Source organism: Pituophis catenifer, unplaced genomic scaffold (genome assembly GCF_029215685.1).
Source record: "Pituophis catenifer annectens isolate HBS135680 unplaced genomic scaffold, rPitCat1.0.hap2 SCAF_10, whole genome shotgun sequence".
NCBI classification, from domain to species: domain Eukaryota; kingdom Metazoa; phylum Chordata; class Lepidosauria; order Squamata; family Colubridae; genus Pituophis; species Pituophis catenifer.
In genome coordinates, this window is record NW_027256890.1 from 17236513 (window position 1) to 17255102 (window position 18590).

At 59.9% G+C, this 18590-nt stretch overlaps 2 protein-coding genes across 2 annotated transcripts; both read right to left on the minus strand.

Moving 5' to 3' along the window:
- Positions 1–1153: 1153 nt before the first annotated feature.
- On the minus strand, positions 1154–9459 carry NES (nestin). The gene is made up of 4 exons (XM_070951149.1): positions 8290–9459; positions 6919–7043; positions 6251–6324; positions 1154–5800 (listed from the first exon to the last, which is right to left on the minus strand). Exons 1-4 carry the CDS (start codon positions 9457–9459, stop codon positions 1953–1955), a joined length of 5217 nt encoding a protein of 1738 aa, XP_070807250.1. The 3' UTR covers positions 1154–1952.
- A 4202-nt stretch (positions 9460–13661) lies between these two features.
- Positions 13662–18308, minus strand: HDGF (heparin binding growth factor). Its single transcript, XM_070951194.1, has 6 exons — positions 18124–18308; positions 15362–15438; positions 14971–15114; positions 14539–14746; positions 14165–14433; positions 13662–13945 (listed from the first exon to the last, which is right to left on the minus strand). Exons 1-6 carry the CDS (start codon positions 18208–18210, stop codon positions 13939–13941), a joined length of 792 nt encoding a protein of 263 aa, XP_070807295.1. The 5' UTR covers positions 18211–18308; the 3' UTR covers positions 13662–13938.
- Between the last annotated feature and the right edge of the window lie 282 nt (positions 18309–18590).

Below are 18590 nucleotides of genomic sequence, written 5' to 3' on the forward strand. Positions count from 1 at the left end.
TGGGCCAAACAGGAAGGAAGCCCTCCCTGCCCAGCCCTCCCCGGGTCTGTTTCAGCGTTAAAAACAGGCACGAGTGACGGGTGCAGGAACAGGTGGTGGGCTGTCCATTTTTGCCCCTTATTTGGGGGAGGGGAGGCAGCCACATTTAACTTTCTCCCAACTCCTCCAAATATTTCTGCTCTGCAGGGAGCTGGAGCTTTGGCTGCATCAGTAGTCACATGCATATTTTAAGGTCTTCCATCACTTCCACCATCTGGTCTTAGCTATAAAAAGTGCCCTTTTCTCTGCTTAGTCCCCACCAGGGAGCAGAGAGGGCAGGTCATCGGTCCCGCCCTGCCTGCAGTTGCTCAGAGCACCTGTTTTTTCTGCAGCCAGGAAGAATCTGCAAGAATTCTACCCACCGGCTGGTGAAGGGAGTGGCCGCCCCTCCTTCTTCCACTTCCCCACGTCTTGGCTAGAATATTGGCTGCTAAACATCTGATATTCGACCTGCCCAGGGACGAAGCAGAGCTAATAAAGAGAGAGCAGAAGGAAAGAGAAAAACAGACAGAAAAATGTCTTTTCTGCCTGCGTATTAAAAATTATTTCATCCCTGTCTCTTTATGCCTCAGCTTTTTTTCAGTATGGCCGATGGTGGCAGTGACCTTCCCTCTCCTGAGAACGAACACGGGGTGAAGCAAAACACAGAAAGAGTTTGTACAGGATAAGAAATCAATTGCTTTATTAGTGTCTCAGAGGCACCGACTGGAGCTCGGGTTTTTTTTTAACATCCTAGCTTTATCGTAGAAGGCACTGAAGTGCAGGGGGAGAAATGACACTGGAACCTGTTTCTGGAGCATCCCTCTCGGTCTCCCATCCTTAGCTCTCCTCCGAAGAACTCTGCCCATGTTCTGAGGCTGGGCTGGGCTTGGATGGGTGCTCGAACCCTTGTCGTTCAAAAGAGAGGAGAGGGGTTGAATCAAACCTACGCTTGGGTTGGAAACTTCTGCTCTGTGAGCTGGGCAGATGAAGCCAGGCTGGCAGAGACTCGCCAGAGATTCTGAGTTCCTTCCAAGGGACCGAAACGCCAACTATTTCTACCAGGGTTGTTAGATTTGTCCCATTCAAAAGTAGAGGCACCTTTGCCCCCCCCAACCCCCTCCACCCCCACAGAGATAAATGGCGAGTGGCTAACAGGAAAAGCGAGTCCTGGGAAATCAAGGAGAGAAGACCGGGATGAGAAGGGAGCAGCATCAGATCACATTTATACTGAAAACTCCAGTTTGTTCTATGTATTCCTAAAGTAAGGCACACTGGCATGTTATAGGAGCCACTATCAGAAAAAAAATCTCCCTCTAGATCCGTGTGTCTCAGCCTCAGCAACTGTAAGATAGGTGAACTTCAACTCCCAGAATTCCCCAGCCAGCATGCTCTATTGGGGAATTCTGGGTCTTCTGCAGCTGCCGAACCCAAACTCTGCACTAGGTGAAGCACTTCTGACCCAGATAACGGTGGGGAGGAGGGGACGTTGTAAAAGTTTGCTGGGAAAACTTCAGAGTGCCTCACTTAGCAAAACAAGGTCTGAGACCGGATCTTACTAAACAACTTCTTTTCTTGCTGGGCAGAACTTAGAGCCAGATGAAACATTTCATTTTCTTTAAAAAAAACCACACAAAAGTTTTGCCAAATTGCTGGTTACACTTAAGGTGAAGACAAAGGACGCTGGACTTGAGTGCCTTTTTTCTTTTAAAAAAGTATTCTTTAAAAAAAAGCCTACCATGAAAAAAGTTAAAAGTCTGAAAACGCTGCCTATCCAAGCTTTTGATTGTCAGCGGGGCGATCTCAAATTTGGAGGGAAGGAAGGTAGCTACAAAAAAAGAAAAATGTGTGGGGCTGAGACAGAAGGGGTCACAGGTTTAGCAGGAATCACACTGTTTGTCACTGGCTGGAATTAATGGCCAAAAGGGGACCTTTCAGTCGTCTTCCGAGGGCTGGAGATCCAGGTCCCCTTCCGGCCGGAATTCCAAGGGTTGGCGCCGAATCTCATCCCCAAACAGGAAGGGCATGGGCTCCAGCTTGGTATCCTTGCCTCCTTTCACGCAGGTCTTCTGCCGTAGGTCACCCAGGATGTTCTCATCTAGGAGCTCCTGGCCTTCCTGATCCAGGGAAACCTTCTCAAGAACTTCAGGGCTGGTGTCTCCACTTCTAAACCCTTCTTCACTGGCTGGGACTGGGGGTGGAGTCTGGCTCAGGGTCTCTGCCATGGGGAAGTTGTCCCCTGTGCAGAACTGTGGGGCGATAGTCACCTCCTTGATGAAATCCTCATCTCCAGGAGGGTCTGTCTTGCCCTGCCTGAGGCCGTTGAGAAGTTCGCTTGGGAACTCATCCAAGTTTGGTTCCTCCTGAAGCCCATTAGCCTGGCTCTCCCCCAATGGGTGGGCTTCCCTTGGGATGGGAGAAGAGCCTTCTGGAGCTTCTGTGGAAACCTGGGGTGGTCCCTGGTCCAGACATACAAGGGAAGCATAGGGAGACCTTTCTTCTGGAGAGTATTGGGCCCCCTTGCCAAGGCCTCCCAGCTCATCCTCAGCTGCCTTCATCAACTCTTGGTTGAACTCCAGAGCTTGTTCTACAATTTCCAGAATATTGGGGTCTCCTTTGCTTTCTAGAGGAAGACCCACCACGTCCTCTGGGAACGTCTCAGGGAAGCTGGTTCCTGGGGGATCTTCCATGGTCACAAACTTCTGCTGGATCAGATCTTCTGGGTCCAAGACATGGAAACATTCGTCCTGACAGGATTCCAGCATGTCAGATTCTACAGCCCCCTTTGGGCCACTCAGAGAGCCGTCCCCTTCCAGCACTATTTCTCCCAAATCAGTGACGCTGGTCAGGGGTGAAACCTTTGCAGGGGCCACATCCGTAGAATCTTGGTCACTCGATTCCAAGGGCCCCTGATCTTCCTCCTCCTCCTCCTCCTCCTCCTCTTCTTCCTCCTGCTGCGTGTAGCTGAGGTCAAACCCATCCGCTGGGAACCCAAAGCCTTCGCCTGGCTCTAAAGGAAGTTCTGCGACCACCTCTTCCTTGGGCACCGCTGGCCCTTTGGCCCCTTCTCCCTCCTGCCAGGGGTCTTCCTCTGGCTCCAGGCCAGGGGCCCCTTGCAGTTCTTTCTGCTCATCCTCTCTGGGGACCTCCTCCTCCCCAGGGCCCTGATCCTCCGTGAACCTTTGGATCACGGCTTCAGCCGAACCCCCTGTGGCCAGAGGCTCTTCTGAGCAGGGGCCATCTGCCTGTGGCCTGCGATCGCTTCCTCCCTTTGGAGGGCCTTCCTCCACTCCGTCTTCCTTGGCCAGCAGAAGGCTTGCAGGGCCTTCTTCTAAAATGGAGGCCTCCGCCTCTTGGGTCAAAAGAAGCACCTCTTCCCTCTCCAAGGAAGGAAGGGATGGAGTCTCAAGCATGGTCAGCCCGTTGTCTAAAGCCGGGTGGCCTGGCCATGTCTCCTCTAGCTGGGCATTCTCCTCCTCAGCCCCACCTCTCTCACTCTGGGAATTTGGGACGAAGTCTGGATGTTCGAGGGTCTCCTCGGACCCTGAATCCTCCCTGTGGGAAACGGAGTCTTCCACAGGTGCCTTGGCCTCTGGGGGGGATCCCACCTCTTGAACTTCTTCTGGCCAGGTGGTCTCTTCCCTGGAGGGGTCTTCAGCCTCCTCGGCAGGCTGCTCTCCTCCCTGGTGATTGTCCAGGCCCAATCCTTTGTCATCAGAGCACTCGGGGGCATTTTCCTTATTCTGCAGCAAGTTCTCAGTCACAGCAGCACCACGTACATCTTCCATCTGCAGGACATCCGTGAGGGGTTCAGTTTCTGGCCCTCCAGAGATTGTCACCAAGTCTCTTTCCTCCAAGTTGCTACTTTCGTCTTGCAATGGGGTCTCTGGGAGCCCTCCTCCTCCTTCCTTATGTTCCTCCAGGAGCTGCTCTTCAGCTACCTTCGTTCTCTGCTCTTCTTGAAGTGTCTCCTGCACCTGGATGCTTGCTACGTCCTCTCTGGGCAAGGTCGCACCCAGTTCCAAGATCCTTTTGGGTGCCTCCAAATCTAAGTAGCCTTCAGTCTCCATTGTTCCTTCATCTCCCATATCTTCTGTGGGAAGAGGTCCGACAACGCCTTCTCCCTCCTCCTCCTCCTCTTCCTCTTCCGTGACTTCCCTGCTCTCGACCCCCTTTGGCTCATCTGTCAAGGTGCCATTTTCATCTATGGCAGAACCTGAGCTTCTGGGCAGGGCATCTTCCATGCAGAAAACCTCGGCATCTAGATCCTTCTCCTCATTCTTTGGCAGAGCAGAATCGGTCTCATGAAGAAGCTCTTCTGGGCTCTCCACGTTCTCCTGCTCCATCTCCAGGAAGAGAGCTTTCTGGGGTTCACCCGCAGACAATGCCGTATGGGTGGTGGGCGAGCGGTCCTCCTTGGCTGGGCTTCCTTCCACCTCCAGGTGCTCATTCTCAAGCAGCTCTGCCTGCTGGTTTTCTTTCCTGGGGGGGCTCTGGGGCTCCTTGCTATCCTCAGAGAGGAGATCTTCTTGGCTGACCATTTCTACATCTTCAGCCCCTCCATAGACCTCCTCCATGTTCACTTCCGGGGCTCCTTCGAGGACATCAGTTGAGGGGCTGCCAAGCTCCCAGCCTTCCTGGCTGCCATTCACATTCGTAGCTGCCTCCGTAGCAAATTCTGACTTCTTGGGTACTTCTCCCACTGCATTGCCCAGCATCCCCCCCAATAATGCAGGCAGCTCCTCATCCACATCCCTCTCCTCCCATTCTGGAGACCCTGTTTCTTCATTGGTCTCCTTTTCTCCAGGGACCAAAACTCCTCCTCCTCCTCCTCCTCCTTCCATCCTTTCTGCCCTCGGTAGTTCTGCTCCCAGGGCCACGGAGGCCTCTGCTTTCAGAGCCCGCCAAGCCTCTTCAGTTCCTTGCAGCTCAGCCCAGGCTTCCTGGCCACCATTGACCTCCGCAAAGTCTTCACAGACCTGGAACTCCTCCAAGGGGTCGGTGGGTTGTCCCCCTCCTCTCTGGTCTTGCTGGGCCTTCTCCAGCCCCTCGGTGCTACTTAGGGGAAGGGTGTTCTCCTCCTCCAGGGATGAAGAGCTGTCAGAAGAAATGTCTGCTTGGCTTTTCACTGCCTTGAGCAAGCTGGATTCAAGGTGGGTTTCTTGGGGGTTCACTTCCTGGATCGCAGTTTCTACGGCTTCAGTAACCATCTGGCTCAGAAAAGGCCCGTTCAGGACTTCTCTCTCTGCTGGTGGCTCACGGCTGAGCTGTGTCTCTTCTTCCTCCTCCTTCTCTCCAGAGGCTTTTTCTCCCTCCTCTCCTCTACCTTCGGCCTCCTGCTTCACCTCCTGTTCGCTCTCCTCTCCTTGATCCAGGCTCCCAATGGATCTTCCCGAAGCCTCTTCTGGCTCCACGGAGTTGAAAGTCAGTGGGGGTCGGGTGCAGAAGACAGACTGGGCCAGGCTCTCCGTTTGGGTGATCGTCACCCTCTGGCTGTGCTGGGAGGAGTCCAGCCGAAAAGCAGAAGGCTCCTTTGGCGGGGGCAACAGCCCATCGGCGCTCTTGGTGGCCTGAGAGTGCCGGAGGGAGGCGTTGGCCTTTTGGAACTCCCTGGCCGCCGAGCTTGGGGTCTTGACCCCCCAGGAGGGCGACTCGACTTTGCTCTGAAAACCCCAAAGCTTAGGGAGAGCGGCAGGGCTGGGGCGGACATCCCGGCTCCCCGAGCGGCCCCGATCCACCGACGGCCCCTGCAGCCTGCCGAGAGTTGATTCGGTTGTAGCATCTGCAAGCAACAAAAAATGGGGAGAATGAGAAAAGGCTGCTGGACTCAAGTGGAACCAGGGAATGCTCTGCTAAGATTGACCCACCGGAGTGGATCTGCCCCACTTTGGCCCATCTGGGGAGGGGGAAGGAGAGTAGAGCCTCTCAGTAAAGGTCTGCAAATCGTCCTCAAGGGTAGGAGGGGTTACTCTCCTCCAAACAGCCAGGGGTTTTTCTAACCATCCTTCTTTGTGAAAAGGAATTCAGGGCAACCCACATTTTCCTGGGGAAGCAGAAATTATGAAGGGGGGCTGGATATAGAAACAGGGAGGTGTGACCCAGGTAAGTTTTCTATCTGGCTCAGCAAAGCCCCCACTTTCCCTGCTGAAGGGCAGCTCTGTAGCGGGAGGAGTGGGCTCAGGCTTTTATGGCTCTTGAGGCTTCCCCTTGAAGCCCCCGACCTCATGCCTACCTCTGAGCCCCCTGGCCAGCTGGAGATCAGTTGCCGGCAGCTGCAGCCTGGTGCTCTCGGCTTCCAAGAGGGTCCTGCAAGGCAGAGAGGGATTCTTGAGCGGGAAAGGAGGGCGGCAGGCGCTGGGGGGGGAGGCTTATTTCTGGTGGGTTATTCCTGGCCTCCCGCAGCTGCCTCCTCTGCCAGGCTTTTCTCCACCTTCCCAGCGCTGGAAGGCTCTCCCCCCCTCCCCCCCTCGTGAATCAGGAGGGGGAGGGGGCTAGAAGGAGCAGGATGGTGGTGACATCATGCGGAATCTGCTGGCCGCCAGCCCTCCCCCGCTTACCGGCAGCGGGGCCATTCATTCTCATGCTAATGCAACAGGACTCCCCCCCCCCACGGGCCTCCTTTTGTGTGGGAACCGTCTGGGGAAGGAGAAGGGTAGGGGGCAGAGGGGAGGTTCCCATGAGATTCTGCTTCGGGGCGGGGGAGAGAAGCGAGGCCGTCTGCAAGGAAGGAGGCGCGTTTGGCGAGGAGGAAGAAGGGGGCCGGGGGCTCTTGGGTGCTGTGCGTAAAGGCGGTGGCTGCCCCCTGGCCTTATTCTAGAGCCCCTCCCCGTCCGCCCTCTGCGGCCGGGGGAGCTGCGGAGGGGGAGCCCGGGGCTGCGTGAGGGGGCGTCCCTCCCTCACCTGTAGGTGGCCACTTCCAAGCTGAGCGACATTTTCAGGTGCATCAGCTGCTGCCGGTCCTCCAGCACCTGGGAGATCTGGCCGCGCAGCGACTGCTTCTCCTCCTCCAGCGCCTCCATGGCCATCTGTCCGGCAGAGAAGGAGACACCGGCGGGGTTAGCAGCCACGGCCCTGGGGAGCTGCCCGCTGGCCGCCCAGGGGGAAGGAAGGGGGGATGCTGCAGGAGGCCCCCAGGACGGTCCAGTTGGGCTCTGGGGCAGCAGGACACCCACTCCTTCCCCGCCGGCAACTACAGGGAAATCCCGCGTGTCTGGCGTGCGAGTGGGTGTGGCAGCCCAGCGCTCAGTTTTCAAGCATGGCCCAAAAAAAAAAAAAATCTTTTGTTCTGCTTCAGCCGGGCCTCTTCCAAAGCTCAGCCTAGCTCGCCCGTTTCGTTCAGATTTGGTCCAGCAAAGTGATTCAAGTGCACAGGCCAGGCAGGTCACTTTCGCCTTGCAGCCCCCTCCTCTCCATTCCAAGACCACCACCACCCCACGGTCAGGGCGTGGCTCCCTCCTGCTGAGCTTGAATGCAAAGAATGTGGAGGGTGGGGTGGGGGGGGGAAGGACTGACTGCCCCACATCTCCGGGAGGCTGTATTTCCCCTTCAGTGTTGGAAGGATAAGAAAAGTTGAAGCCAAACTTTCTTTTCTTTGAAAACATTTATTTTTGGAGGTGCCCCTTCCCAGCTCCCCATGCCCCTGCAGTCAAGGGCCGCTTGGGGCACAGTTGGGATTTGCATCTGCCAAAGGAAATCTGCAATTCTTTCCAGAAAAGGCCCCGGAATGAGGCCTCCAGAATTAGTGGGTCCTTCACATCCAAGCAGCAAACAGGGTGCTGGGTGCACAAACCCCCCGTGAAGTACCCTGTGGGATTCAGGAAGCTTTCTCCAGAGACAGCCCAACCCCCCCCCAAGGAGGCTATGAATGGAGATGGCACAGGGAGTGGGGGGCATCCTCTGGAGGAACACCCTTCACAAGGGACAGCTCTTCCCCAGCCAATGTGTGGTCCCCACCGCCCTCCAGCTGCCCAGCCCTGGCTTCTGGATCTCAACCAGATGCCAAGGGCTGAATCACAGCCTTGGTTTAGAGGAAATGCCAGGCAATTCTGCCCTGTTGCCAGCAATGTTCCACTTCCTACCTACAAGCCCTTTTCCAAGCTACCAACAGCCCTCTAGGTGCCACCAGCCCACTCTCGAGTCAGCTGCCCACCGGTGAGCCCAGCAAGTGGCCGTTAGGGGCAGGGCTGGTCCCAAAGCCACCCCAGGCAGGCAGGCAGGCGGGCATCCCCGAGCCCTGCTGGACTCAGCGGGGGCCAGATACCCCAGACCCACCTGCAGCTTCTCGGCGTCCCCCTGCTGCTGAGCCCACTGCTGGGAGAGGCTGTCCTCCAGCATCTTCTTCCGGACCTTGAGGCTGGCCAGCTCCTTCTCCAGCTGCTGCAGCTGCAGCTGGTTCTGCCGGTTGCGCTCGGTAGCCTTCCAGAGGTTCTCCTTGGCTTCGCAGAGGGAAGCCTCCAGCTGCGAGACCTCCATCTTGTAGGTCTCCACCGCTCCTTTCCAGATGTTGGTGAGCCTCTTGGCGTAGTCTTCCACTTCCACTGGTTGGAAGCAGACGGGCACTGCCCGGAACCCATCCAAACTCTGGGAGAAGCTGGTCATCTCCTGGTCCAGCCTTAGCAGCTCCTCTTGGTGGGCCTCCACCAGGTCTTCCATCTCTTTCTCCAGCTGGGTGGCCTTCTCCCTCAGCCAAATGTGGGCCCGCTTCTCCTCCTCCATCTCCTTCTTGCTGAGGGACAGGAACATCTTGGTCTCTTCCTGGGCTGCCCTCTCCCGCTGGCACCTGCTCTTCACCTGTTGGACCTCTTCGTAGAGGGAGTCCCTGGCCAGCTCCACCACACACTTCTCCTGATACGCCTGGTCCAGGGTGGCCCGCAGCGTGGCTACCTCCGCTTCATACTTGGCCCTCCAGGGGGTCTCCACCAAGCCCCCCTTCAGGCCTTGGATCTCGGCTTTCAGCAGCTCATTCTCCTCTTCCAGGAACTTCACCCTGGCCAAGTAGGCCTCCAGGCGCTTGTTGAGGTCCCACATCTGGAGAGACTCCTCTCCCAAAGACCGTGAGGAGCTGAGGAAGGTCTCCATCTTCCAGACACCTTTCGGAGGCAGAGTCCAGCCAAGAGAGAGCAAGGCCGACTGGAGGAGCCTGGTTGGTGAACAAGGAATGGGCAGCTCCGCACTGCTATTCATATGGAGGGGAGGCTCCTGGCCAAGGAGGCTGGGCTTAACACCTCCCCCCCACCATCGCCCGAGAAGAGCAGCATTCCTCCGGAAGCCGGGTGGGAGGAAAGGAGCCTTAGAAATGCCTCCTCTCAGCTGCTCCCCTCTGGCGGTGGTGGCCCCACCCCCAAGAAAATCAAGAGGCTCCTCAACATCTCCCTGGTAGGGAGGGTCTCCAAGTTGCCTCTCTTCCCCAACTCCCGAATTTTTCTGAATCCACACCACCATGCACCTCAGAAGCAAATAATGCCCACAGGAGTGGGGGGAACTCTAAAATATGTGGGGCAGAAAGTGCCAAAAGGGCAAAAGGAGAGAGAGAAACCGACCCTGAGTGGCACTCAAGACAGCTGTGCTGAGTTGGGCTCCAGGCAGGCTTTGGGGGGTGGGAGTGGGGCTCCCTTCTTTGCCAAACACACTGATGGCATCATTTGGGGGGAGTCTTCATGCTATGCACCCCACATACGTTATTGCTTCTTGTCAAAAAGGCAGGTTTTTAGGACAGAGAGAAGCCAAAGGGGAGTTTGGGGTGAGGGTGGGGGAGTGGATGAGGAGTTGGGGGAAGCATGATTTCAAAGGGGGGCCGGGCTGGGTAGGATCCCAGAGAAGGGATAGCCAGCCTCCCTTGGAAGAGTGCAAGGGTGCCATCTGGTGGACAGAAGGGCCAAGAGGGAGCTGAGAAGGCCACTCCTGGAAACATGGGAGGCACCTACCACTCCAGAATCTCCCCTTTTCCTTTCGGTCAGTTCTGTGCAAATCCAGCACCTGAGACGTTTCTAACTATGGGGCTAGAGAACAGGAATCTTCCCCCTTTGGAAATGATGGGGAGAGACCATCCATGCAGCCTCTCCAGGGCAGTTTTCAACCAGCTCTTTCTCACTGCTTCTAGGAGTCTTCTCGTTTTCCATTTCCCATCGACACTTCTTTGCTGCCAGAGCTTATTTGCCCAGAACTCGCTTCAGTCCCCAGCCAAGGCCAGCAAAGTGGGCACCAGCGTTGCTCCTGGCCTGGAACGGGGGCGGGGCGGGGGGGAAGGATTGCTGGCTTTGGGCAGCCTTTGCAAAATGCTGGCCTGGGAAAGGCAAGTGGACTTCCTTGTTTTTCCTTGAAGATGTTTTGCTTCTCACCTAAGAAGCTTCTTCAGCTCTGACTGGATGGTGGAGAATGGAAGCCCCACCATCCAGTCTGAGCTGAAGAAGCTTCTTGGATGAGAAGCCAAAGGTCTTCAAGGAAAAACAAGGAAGTCCAGTTGCCTCCTGAAAAAGCACCTTTGAGTTAATCCCCTGTGCTTCCCCTCAGTGAATTGTTACCTCTGGGTGTGTGTGTGTGTTGGGGGGGGGGGCTATAAAGATTTTAATTAATACACAAACAGTAGAATTGAAGACAATTTTAGCTTTCAGGAACTGGCAACATCTCTGGGGATAAATAGAGGTTCCAGGCCAGCTGCTAACATTCTCATTACTCGCAGGAAGCCCAGCCCATCTCTTTCTGGGGGTCGCCAAGGCATAGCCCCTCCCTCTTCTTTCGGGGTGCGTTTAAAAGAAGCCCCCCCCCCCACGCGTTGTGGCTTCGACAGCAGAAGACTTTCCGAAAGCTTTATTAAGGGCAGGCAGTGACTTCTGCCTCCAGCAGCCGGCCGGAGATCGGTGGATCCACCGGGGGCGCGTTCTGGGCGCTCGGGCCCCAAGCCTCTTCCCTCCTGGCAGCCGGCAGCACGGGGGGCAACCAAGGAGGGCCGTCCTCCTCCTCCTCGTCGTCGTCCTCCTGGTCTTCCACGGAGAGCTCGCGCGGGGGCACCTGGATGCCCATCTCCGCCTCCACCCTCCACAGCCTACTCCTCACTCGGCGCAATTGGCCGCGCAGCGTCTTGATCGAGCGGAGACACTCGTGGCAGCTCCGGTAGTCTCTCTGCCCTGGAAGCAGAAGAGCAGCCTCGGGGCTCCGCCAGCAGCCCCCCTACATCCCGCAGCGCCCCGCCTGTCCCGGGCGCAAGGGGAGAGCGGCGTGCGGGGGCTTCCAACCCGTCCCGCTGCGGAGCCGGAGCCTGGGACTGGCCCGGAGGAGGCGGCACCCCAACCGGCGGACTCACGGTCGTGGAGGTGGCGCGCCTGGCGCTCCAGGAAGGTCTCCAGCGCCTCGTGCAGGTCGGGCAGGTGAGGCGGCAGTGGCGGCGGGGCGGGCGGCGGCGGGGGGCGCGGGGAGCAGCAGCAGGGAGCCGCCGGAGAGGGAGGCGGCGGCGGCGGCGGAGAGCCCCGGGCGCGAGGAGACCAAGGCCAGCAGCTCGGACGGAGGCGGCGAGGGGCGGCTGGGGAAAGCGCCTGCCGGACCAGAGAAGAACGTCGGCGGATGCACCGGGGGGGGAGGGGCGGGGGCGGGGGGTCGAGGGAGCGGCCGGCAGCCGCGCGCACCTTCCGTTTCCCGGCGCTGCAGGCGGACCTCGGCGCGGATGAGTCTCCGGCGGCTGCGGCAGATCTGCAGGCTGAGGGCGCGCAGGGCGCGCGGGAAGTCCCGGCAGGTGCGTCGGATCCTCAGCTCTGGAGCGGAGGGAGAGCGGAGGGCAGGATGCGGCGGCGGGGCGGGGGGCGGCGGGATCAGTGGCCCCAGGAGCCCGGATACTTACGCCCCCGGAGGTACTGGCCTTGCAGCGCCTTCAGCGCCTCCAGCCGCTCTTGCAACGCCTCCAGGCTGAGCGCGGCGCCCAGCGCCCGCCCCGCAGGCTGGGTGGCCGAAGGCGGCGGGGCTGTGAAGTCGAGGGAGCCCGAGTCCGAGGCCGGGGGAGGCGAAGGCGGCAGGGAAGGCGAAGGCGGCGTCCTTGCTGCGAGGGGCAGGAGAAGCGGGTCGGTGAGGGCTGTCCCTGAGCCTCGGCGGGAGGGAGGGAGGGAGGGAGGGATCGGCCCCATCCCGGGGTTGCCCAGGGGGAGGGAGGGGGGGCAGAAACGGAGCCAGCGCTCACCATCTTCTCTCTCTTCTCTCTTCCTGGGGAGGCTGCCGAGAGGACCAAGAAGGGTCAGCAGGAGCAGACAAGGGTCCCCAGGGCCAAATCCCCCCCTCCTCCAGCATCCTCTGGCCGGCCCTTGGCCCACCTTGAGGGGATTGGGAGGCCCCCCTGGAGCTGCCCAGAAGAGCCACCTGGGGCCTCCGGAGGGGGGGTTGGGCAATCCCTCATAGGAGCCACTGGATTCCCAGCCCACCCTTCCCCAGAGATCCTGCCCATCTGGGATGGGCTCTGATCTTCCAACCCAACCAGGGTCAAGGAGATGAAGATGCAAACTGCCTCCCTTGGGCCTGATCCGCTGGAGGGAGGTTCGGGCTCCCAGAGGCCACTCACTCGTGGTTGCCGTCACGGCTGGGCCTGCAGGAAAGGAAGGGGGGTGAGGGGGGGGGGCAACGGCATCCAGGGCATCCCTCTGGTTGGAAGAGGAAGGACAGGAAAAGAGGGCCACCCAGCCCAGCCCAGCCCCACCGAATGGAGTTTGGGAGCACCCTTGGGTGGGCAGGGGTCAGCTTTCATCCCCGCCTTTTGATGTGTGCTTGGGAAGAAGCCAAGGGAGAGGGGCCCCTTCCCCAAACCTAGCACCCCTCCTGCCAAGGGGTCCATCTGGGGTTGGGGGTCCCTGCCTCCTGTCCCATCAGTACCTGCCCCCTAAACAGGACAGCCAGCTTCCCATCCCGCGGCCGAGGGGGCCGGTCTGGAGTTGTTGCTGCTGCTGCTGCAGATTCCTGCCATCTCTGGGAGGGGGGGGGCGGATTCCGAGGCTTTGTGAGGTCAGAGCTGCCACCTCCCCCCCCCCACCTTCCAGGACCCCCCTCCAAGAACTCTGCTCTGCTGACAGGACAGGCAGAGATCATAGAAGAGGTAGATGGGCCCCCACTGCAAACCCTCCCAAAATCTCTGGCAAAGTTTTCTTTTCGCTGGGAGAAAACACCCTGTGGGGTAGCAGTGGGTTTGGGGAAGGACCCAACCTACCAAACTCAATTCAAATACAAGCCAGGGACCCAGGTCTTGGGGACGTGGTGGGCAGGGCGCTGGGCTTGATGGTCCCTTGGCCTCTTCCAATTCCAGGAGTTCTGTGGATTGGCTCCTCTGGCCCAAACTTTTGCAGGAACCCCTCACTAAACTGTGCCCAGACCCCTCCTGGGGGGAACTTTGTGCAAATGCTGGGAACAAGGCAAGCCGGGGCCAGGCTGCATCTTCCTCCTCCGAGGAGGCCTCACAGGAAGCCCCCTCTCCGCAGGGAGCTCTTCCTCCACCCACCAGTTGCAATGGCCGATGGGCACCCTCTCCCCAAGGGAGGCCCGAGGATACCCAAACCCTGTGCAAAAGGCCTTGCAATCCCCCCTCCTTCGCAGGAGCCCCTTACCCCCTTTTTGGCGAAGGGGGCGGCTGTGGCGGCCCCTGCTGCCCGAAGAGGAAACGACAAGGCACGGCAGTATTTTTTTTTAAAAAGGCATCCAGCTGCGTTTATTCCAAAGTGACCGATCAGTATATTCCCTCTAGAAATTAGGACTAGCTCAAAGCGTAGCACCGGCGAAACGGCCGGCCAGGAGAGATGCAGGCGGGCTGGGCAGAGACCGTTTCCTGTTCCTGGGGTGGAAATGTTGGATCGCGCTCCCTTCCCGCCAGCGCCACGGAAGGAGGGGACGATGCAATCTGGTTGGCAGCACCAGGGAAACCCAGAGGCCGGAGGGGGCTGAAGAGCAGAGGGCCGGCTACGGGCTGCAGGAGGAGAAGGGCAGGATGGAAACGGAGTCCTGCATAGGTGACCAGCGATTCTGTCACCTCCCCCAGCAGGTGATCTCCAAGATACGCTCTGCTGATCCATGGAGGTTCCACCCAGCTCCCCTATCTCTTTTTTTTTTTTTTTTTAATTTGATTTATATGCCGCCCTTCTCCGGAGACTCAGGGCGGCTTACCATCTCCACTGTGCCTGCCTACCTCTTCTCATGATCTCTGGTTTCCTGCTCTTCTTCCTCCTCCTCCTCCTCCTCCTCTTCTTCCTCTTGGGCAGCCTTTTGCTTTCTCTCGTCTCCTCCGAGCACGTCGATGGGGGGGCTGCCACCCCCGCCGTTCTTCCCCTCGCCCCCTGGCTGCAGCAGAACCGGCTTCTGATTCCCAGCTTTCTGGGCCGCGTCCTCGCAGCCCGGCTTCTTCCCAGCTGCCTCCGCCTGGTCCTCCCCGTCTTTCATGCGCTTGGGGGTGGGATCCTGCAAGGGGGCAGGCCACTCTCAGTGGGGACGGCGTGGACGCAGGGGAGCCAAAGTGGGAGAGTCCCAGGGCTGCCTTCCCACCAAGGCCGGCAGCCGGCTTACCTGCGGGGCCTCCGGGGCCCTCCTCTTGTGGGCAGCCTTCTGGTTCTTCTCCCTGACCTGCTCATCAATCACCAGGTCCCCCTCTTCCTCCTCCTCCTCCTCCTCGGGGCTGCTGTCTTCCGGGCTCCCTTTCCTGCCAGCCTCCGGCTCCTCCTTGGCCTTGCCTTCCTCTAGGGGGCGCTTCTTCTGAGCCGGCTGCCAAAGCAAGCTGCCATTAGTGGGAGTCGCCCGGAGAAGGGCCAGCCGGGTCCAGGCTGCCTCAGTTTCCCCAGGGGAAGTGGACTCAGCCCTGGCTTCTCTGTTTACTCCCCTCTTTATCAGCCTAGTTATTGCCGAAGGGTCCTTGTCCCGCCCTCCCGCCCAGGGGATCTTCGTGGCTGCATCGGCTGAGCCAGCCCAGGGCCGAAGCAGACCAGGAGTACCGTCTTCCACTCACCTGGTACCCCCGAGGCCTTGATGGTGGGGTTGTTCTCGATCTCCCACAGGCCTTCGCTGAACCCTTTCCGCTTGCTGGCTTTGCCAAACTTCGCCTTGCACTCTTCGTAGGGAAAGAGGTCCTTGGCACCCAGGAAGGCCCTGCAGAGGGGGGGTGGGGTTGTCAGACCTGGCTGGCATCAAAAGGGCATCTGAAGAGCGGGGAGGGCATGTTTCCTAGCCGTTGGAAGAAAGTGATTCCCCTCCAGCATCAGGCAGTCAACCTTGCAAGGCTGAGGAAGGGAGGATGCCCCCCCCATCAGTGGGGGAGTGGGTTTTTTTTCCCTCCTGTGGGTGCCTCCTGAGGTGCAGGAAGGCCCTGATCCAGCCTGGCCCTGGCATTACTCACGTTTCATGAGTTCCAAAGAAAAAGACCTGGTATTTGTTGGAAGTTGATTTCACAGCTGATTCCGGCATCTCATCAATCTATGGGGGGGGAGAGAAAGGGGGCTGTCGAATGTCCTCTTGGCTGGGGCCCTGAACCAGCACTGGGGCACCGCCTGGCACCTCCCCAGCCCTCCCTAAGCCCCTGTCTAGACGCCCCAAGCAGAGCAAACTCAGCTGGTTTCGCAGGAGCCGGGAGGCGGAGGGGGAGGAGCAACCAGGGAGGACCGAGGGGGCTGGAGCCCCCCACCCCCACAAGGCTCTCTCCAGAGCCCTGGCCAGTCTGCTCAGGAACCAGACGCAAGAGAGCCCGGAAGGGGCCCTGGGTGAAAGGTACGAAGGCAGTCTACCTTTGCATGCCGGGTGCCCAACCCAAGCAGGCTTCCCTGAAAGCCAGCTGCAGACTTTGCCCAAGCAACTGCCTGGCCCAGCACGGTCAATATGCAAAATGGATCAGGTGACCCGTCCACCGGCCGGCTCTTCCTCCAAGGAGGCCCGGATGCCAACACCCCCCCACGAACCCCCCCCCCGTGCTCCCGACTCAGGGGCTTGGCGGCTTCTGCTTAGTCACCAGGCCAGCCCCCCCCCAGGCCGGGTCCAGGTCCCTCAGGAAGGCCCCCTCCAGCAGCAAAAGCAGGGGCCGGGCCAGGGAAGAGGCTGCCCCACTGCAAAGGAGAGGCGGGGGGGGTAACCCTTTCCAGTGAGGAGGAGCACTGCCTGCCACAAGCAGGAGGCCCAGAGGGTGGGAAGGAGACACCCCCTCCTCCCCCAGCCTTTGGCCATCTTGGGATCCCCCGAGAGGGACTGCTGCTCCCCCGTGTCTGACTTTCTGGAGAATCGTAATCACCTCCAGCCTATTTCCCCCTCCCCCGCCCACTCTGAAAGTTGCAGAACTTTTATTTCATGGTTACCCAAGATAAGGTGTCTTTGCGGCTGGCAGGGGCTCCTCCCAGCCCAGGCCGAGGGAGATTCCTGGCTCTTCCTGCACAAAGGCTGCAGGCATTCAGGGCAACACCCCCACTCTGTGTCTCCCCCACCCCCTCTGCCCTTTGCGGGTTCCATCTTTTGCCCACATGCTTGTGCAGCTCTGGTGGCTGATGCACAGCAGGAACAAAGGCCCTCATTATGGCCTCAGGAGAAGGGGCATTACCCCCCCCCCCCAGCTAACAACTCTCCAGCCACACCAGCAGACTTGTAACAGGTGCCCCCCCCCACACAAAAGAAAATGACGTGCCAAGCACGAAAGGAGGGCGAGATCCCCATGTGCCCAATGCCAGGGGGAACACAATGGAGTCACAAGCACACGGCCCCTCGTGCGCTTCCACAAAGAGCTCCAGCCTCACCCCTGCTCTCTGGGAGAACTTGCACTCGCCCAGGGGTGCAACTGCTGGATCCAGAGAAGGCCAAGCAAAAGACCCCCCCCCCCGCCCCGGCTTTGGAAGATGGACCACCACCAGCCCCCCCCTCCCGACTTCCCAGCTTTTCGGGGTCGGAAGAGAGCAGGGTTACCAATTAGGGGAGGGGGTGGAAACTGCCCTTTCACCCGAATCAATGCTGCCCCTCATAAGGAGGTCTTGGGGGCTCTTTTATAACTCTGGGAGTGATTCACGTTGGGACTAAAAAGGCTGCAGGGATGGGAAAGCTCTGGGGGTGGGGGTGAGGGGGGGCACAGAAACCCTGCCCAAGCGCACCAGGTGGCTGGGAGGAAGGGCCCCTCTAAGCCCTACCAGAGCTGCAGGGCAGGAGGCCAGCAGGGGCCCTCTGGGAGGAAGCCCCCCTCCCTCCTGCTCCTTTGTGCCCTGGGGAAGGGCCAAGCCCAGCCGGCCACCAGATCCTCTTCCTGGGCCCTCCCCCTCCCCGGAAGGAAGTCCAGCTGGACTTTAGGCTCTTTGCCCAGGGCGCCCCCTCCCCTCCAGCAGCCTGAAGGCTCCAGGGATGTCCCTGCAAAATGCCACTCTCCCCCTCGCCCCCAGCGCTTGGCTGGCGGATGGCCTGAGCCACCCAGGTGCCAGTGGGTAAAGCTGGGCCGATTCAGAAAAACCTGCCAGTGATTCATCCCTGTGGCTGCTGGGCTGTTTAAGCAGAGTTTCCCAACCCTGGCAGCCGGGACTTCAACTCCCAGAATTCCCCCCTGCAACTCTTCCAGGGCAAAGGCGGGCGGGCACGCTACAAACCCCCCCCCCCTATTCACCTTTGTTAGATGGGCACGCAGCGCCCCTCCCCCCCTTAGCACCCCCAAGGCAGGGAAGGAAGGAGGGAAGGAAGGAGGGAGGGAGGGAAGGAAGGAAGGAAGGAGGGAAGGAAGGAAGGAGGGAAGGAGGCCTGCCTTGGCACCGGCCCCCCCCCAGCCCCCCCACCCCGAGTTGCCACGGCCGGGGCTGCCCTTGAATGGCTGAACTTGGGGTGACTTTCTATGAAAGCGATCTCAGCTGCTTGCAGCAGGCCCGGCTCTTGTTCCGACTTGAGCAACGCCACCATTCCCCGGTTAAGGAAAAAAGAAAGATGGGGAAAGCACCACGTTCCTAGTCCTCATCAGGGTCACCAAACAGGCCGCAAAGTCCGACGCAAAAGCCGCGGCGGAGGCAGCGCGTCTCTCTCCCTTGGGGCAGCGGAGGGAAGCCATCCGGGGGGCCCTCTCCCTCCCTCGACCGCCCGAGAGAACCTGCGGGGCCGGGCCCACCGCTCCGTCCGCTGGGGGAGGCGGGGGGGGGGGCCGGGGCGGCTTACCCGGGCGGGCCAGTGCGGGTAGCCCTTCATCTTGGCGAAGACCAGGTCGCCGCACTTGTAGTCTCGCGGGCGGCCGGAGCGGGACATGGCGCGGGCGGAGGGGCCGAGCGATCGCCGAGCCTCCCCAGCAACAGGCGCGCCCAGGCCGCCTCCGTGCGCTGCGCCTGGAAGGGGCCGCTCTCGCCGCCGCCGCTCTCGCCGCCCTCCTCCCTTCCCTCCCCTCCCCTTCCCTCCGTGTCTCTTCCCTTCCCTCCGTGCCGGCCTGGGGAGCAGCGGGCGGAGGCGCCTGGCGAGGCCGGAGCAGCGCGAGGGGGGGGGCGGGGGGCGGGGCGGGGGGGAGGGGGAGGGCCGAGGAGGGCCGAGGAGACGGAGGGGGGGGCGGCCTCCTGGGGGGGCTGCCTGGCTACTGGGGCCCCTCCCCCCGCACGGCCCTCGCCCGCAGCGCAGAGAGCAGGCGGGGGTCCCGG